The sequence below is a fragment of the Palaemon carinicauda genome, chromosome 18 (assembly GCF_036898095.1).
Source record: "Palaemon carinicauda isolate YSFRI2023 chromosome 18, ASM3689809v2, whole genome shotgun sequence".
NCBI lineage: Eukaryota > Metazoa > Arthropoda > Malacostraca > Decapoda > Palaemonidae > Palaemon > Palaemon carinicauda.
In genome coordinates, this window is record NC_090742.1 from 22052596 (window position 1) to 22056821 (window position 4226).

The 4226-nt window shown below is 31.6% G+C and overlaps 1 protein-coding gene across 3 annotated transcripts in view; it reads left to right on the top strand.

The window, feature by feature from the left end:
• The window catches only part of LOC137657020 (glutamate receptor-like), a 25917-nt gene extending 24902 nt beyond the window's left edge, over positions 1–1015 (top strand). For all 3 annotated transcript variants that reach the window (XM_068391376.1, XM_068391374.1, XM_068391375.1), the window contains exon 11: positions 629–1015. In XM_068391376.1, the coding sequence (XP_068247477.1) occupies positions 629–693 (65 nt within the window). In that variant the 3' untranslated portion in view covers positions 694–1015. The remainder of the gene's footprint in view (positions 1–628) is intronic.
• Positions 1016–4226: the final 3211 nt, after the last annotated feature.

Sequence of the window (4226 nt, forward strand, 5' to 3'; positions counted from 1 at the left end):
CTAACTATTTATATATAATAAATGTTTTTGCTTAGATTTGGCCTGAAGGAAAAAAATAGCAAGGCCAAAGACATGGAGACAAACACTAGTCCCTTAATGAAAATAAAAAATACTATAGAAAATTAGGAAGATCAAACACATTAGGATAATTCCAAAGTATTGAGGTAGGTGTGTAAAACACTTATTAAACTAAATGATATGCAACTTATTAGTCAGTCCTCCTTATTCGCATGGATTAGGTAACAGAGACAGGTGCAAGAAGCGAGAATCCGCAAATACTTTCTACCCTAGGGTGGGTTAACATTAACTCTAAACTTACCAACTCACTACCCATTGCCTATACACGGTCGATTAACAGACTAAGTAACCCACTGTACTGCCTATTATTGTTTTTACCTGGTTTTTATTACTAATAACACTCACTGTTACATGTGGTGGATATTTCTGTAATATATCTACAGTACAGCTTAATTATCTAAGGTACTCATAAGGGAAATTTATCTTTATTCCTTTTTTTTTCTTTATTAGTATTAGTAGTAGTAGTCGTTTGAGTGTCAATGATCATTTATAGGTTACTGTCAATAGACCTTTGTAGGATTACTGCCAATGATCTTCACACATTCTTCAGGTATCGCCACCGCGATTCCAGTATTCTTAGCTGAAGTACTTCTTCAGAGGTTTGGACGTCAGTGAAGCACAGAGAGGAACCTTAGCTCTTGGCAAATTCAGAGACTGGAGATGAGGATAATTTTCCAATCTATTGGATATAATCACTATTCTAGCTGTCCATCTTCCCCAAACAGAGGTGCGCCTCACAAGAGGCATATTTGCAGAGAGCATTGGTATTACTGTAGTTGTTTGCACACAATCCTCAAGTCCTTAACATTTTTGTTTATTTTTGGAGGTAGTTTTGTGAACTTCACTACCAGATTTCTTGAATCGATATGCCGCTAAGCCTAGAAGTATTAAAATGCACACTTACTGCAATATACAATACACACACACACGCACACACACAAACACACACACACATACAGTGTATATATATATATATATATATATATATATATATATATATATATATACATACAGTAATACATCATTTTATGAGTTTGATTAATTCCAAGAGCATGCTTATAACACTAAAATGCTCATATATTAAAATAATTTTTCCCCATAAGAAAGAAAGGAAAATCCCTCAATGCATTTCACTATTCCATAAATACACATATGCACTCATTTTAAAAGGTTTGTTATTGAATTTAGTGAACGAATGATAACCCCTAACATCAGAAATGAATACAAATGAATTATTTTCAACAAAAAGAAATATTGACAAATTAACTTGCACTTTATATTTGAGAAGAGTTCTGGCTGGCATGTGGAAGATGAGAGAGGAGGAGTGAGTTACTGCTTGAAAGAAGAGCCTCCCTCCAGAAGCATTTCTGATAAAATATTGGGAGTTCTCTCTTTTGAACGACGTTCGCTATCACTAACTAAATCATTTAATTTATGCATTCTGATCACTTGGTCGTCTTTTTTTTTTTACACTTGCATTCAGTTTTGACAAGGAACCTATTTAGGGATGACTGCTGTTGCCTTTTCTTTAGAATGGAATGTAACTAGGGTAAGAATCACATGAATATACAGTTAATACTATGTGTAGCATATGGATAATGCATGACTGACTTCGTGCTGGCCTTGTTCACAAAAAAATGCACGTACGGAAGAAGTTTTTTTTTTTTATCGTGAATCAATACGGCAACTGTAAACCAATTTGCATATTCTTGGCTGCTCATAAACTGAGGTGCTACTGTGTATATAATATATATATATATATATATATATATATATATATATATATATATATATATATATATATATATATATATGTGTGTGTGTGTGTGTGTATGTGTGTGTGCGTGTGTGTGTGATAATTTTATCAAAGAGCACAATGCTGTTTCAAAGGATTATTTTTGATAGTCAGACTCATTTTCGATTAAGATATGCTTCTTTCAATATTGAAATATTAGTTAAACCATTTCATTTGATATTTAGAATAGCCTAACTAATAAAATGATAGAATCTTGACCCATTATTGTAATTGAACATATAATAAAGATTAATAATTCGTTTATCTTTAAATTATTCCAAAATATTTGGGATTTTAGTTGACGTCTGTCGTTAGTTCAAGATGAAACAGACGAGCTGTGGTGAAAAAAGACGAGTCATTTCTCCTGAAAACAGGTATCGTGTAAAGCCTTTCCTGACACTTGCGCGCATTTTTGCCACGCACTGGGTTTTTTCCCGCACTGTTCACGACCAGTTCATGACACGTTCACGCATAGTTCACGACAAGTTCATGCCACGTTCACGCCATGGCACGAATTGGCACGCCTAGTTCACGACAAGTTCACGACACGTTCACTCATCTTTCCGCATCGTTCACGCATCGTTCACGCCAGTTCACGAATTGGCCACTCCATATAAAAACGGGGCTTCTCCAACCCGAGGACATTCTTGGATTAGCTTCGGAAGAGACAACAATGCTTTCTGTCAGAGACACCATTGCATTGAGGAGAAGAAACGTATCTTTTTCGTTTGTATTTTTTGTTGCCCTTTATTTTTGTTTCAATAAGAAAGCATTTGATTTACATATAAATAGCAGACATAAAATATGTACAAGTATTAAGAAAGCATTTTATTTTAACATTAAAAGCAGCAAACATGAAAAGTTTTTAGGCTGTTGATTTTAAGGTAATAGAGAAAAAAGTGTGTTGAAATAAGAAATCATTTTATTTTTACATTAAAACAGCAAACAAAAAAATTTGTTTTGCTCTTCATTTTAAGGTAATAAAGAAGAATAAGTATGTTGATGAAATAAAACATCATTTTATTTTTACATTCAAACAGCAAACTTAAAAATTTCTTGGGTTTATTTTTCAGTTAATTTTTATTTAAAACAAAAGTTTTGGCTCTTGATTGGTAATAGAGGAAAATAAGTGTGTGCATGAAATAAGACATCATTTTATTTTTACATTCAAACAGCAAATATAAACAATTATTAGGTTTATATTTTTCTTTCCTTTTCATTAATTTTTTCGTTTCCTTTTTGTCTCTTCATTATAAAGTTATAGAAATAGTTTGAAATAAGATATAATTTTTTTTTCACATTAAAACAGCAAATATAAAAATTTATTAGGTTTATTTTTCTTTCCTTTTCATTAATTTTTTAGTTTCCTTTTTGTTTCTCTTCATTATAAAGTTATAGAAATAGTTTGAAATAAGATATCATTTTTTTTTTCACATTAAAACAGCAAATATAAAAATTTATTAGGCTTATTTTTCTTTCCTTTTCATTAATTTTTTCGTTTCCTTTTGGTTTCTCTTCATTATAAAGTTCACGCCACTTCCCGCATCGTTCACTCCAGTTCATGCCAGTTCCCGCACTGTTCACTCCAGTTCACTCCAGTTCGCGCATCGTTCACGACTATTTCACGACTATTTTGTGTGTGCCAATGCGTGCCACAAACTTTAAACATTTTAAAATTCTGGGCACGCATGGCACGCATGCCATGCATCGTTCCCGCACTGTTCACGACAATTTCACGACTCGTTCACGCGAGTTCACGCATCAATGCGTGCCAGTGCGTGCCACGAATGCGTGCAAGTGTCAGGTACCCTTAAGAGTTTATAGATTCTTCTGGGAGGGAAAATTGTCACCAACCCTTTTCTTTTAAGATATGCTGTCATCTGGTTCCGAATGCGTCAAGGAGACTAACGAGGTAAAGCTGTCACCAGGTTTTGACATAGTGTACAAATTTGCAGTCATGCAAACAATAAGTAGAAAAATTCGCAGGTGTTGCTCGATATTAACCATTTGTTACTTCATTTTCCATGGCAGCATCGTGAACAACGCCTATATGATTGAGTATATATATATATATATATATATATATATATATATGTATATATATATATATATATATATATATATATATATATGTATATATATATATAGATATAATATATATGTATATATATATATATATATATATATATATATATATATATATAGATATATATATATATATATATATATATATATATATATATATATATATATATATATAGATATATATATATGTGTGTGTGTGTATGTGTACATTATATATATATATATATATATATATATATATATATATATATATATATATATATATATA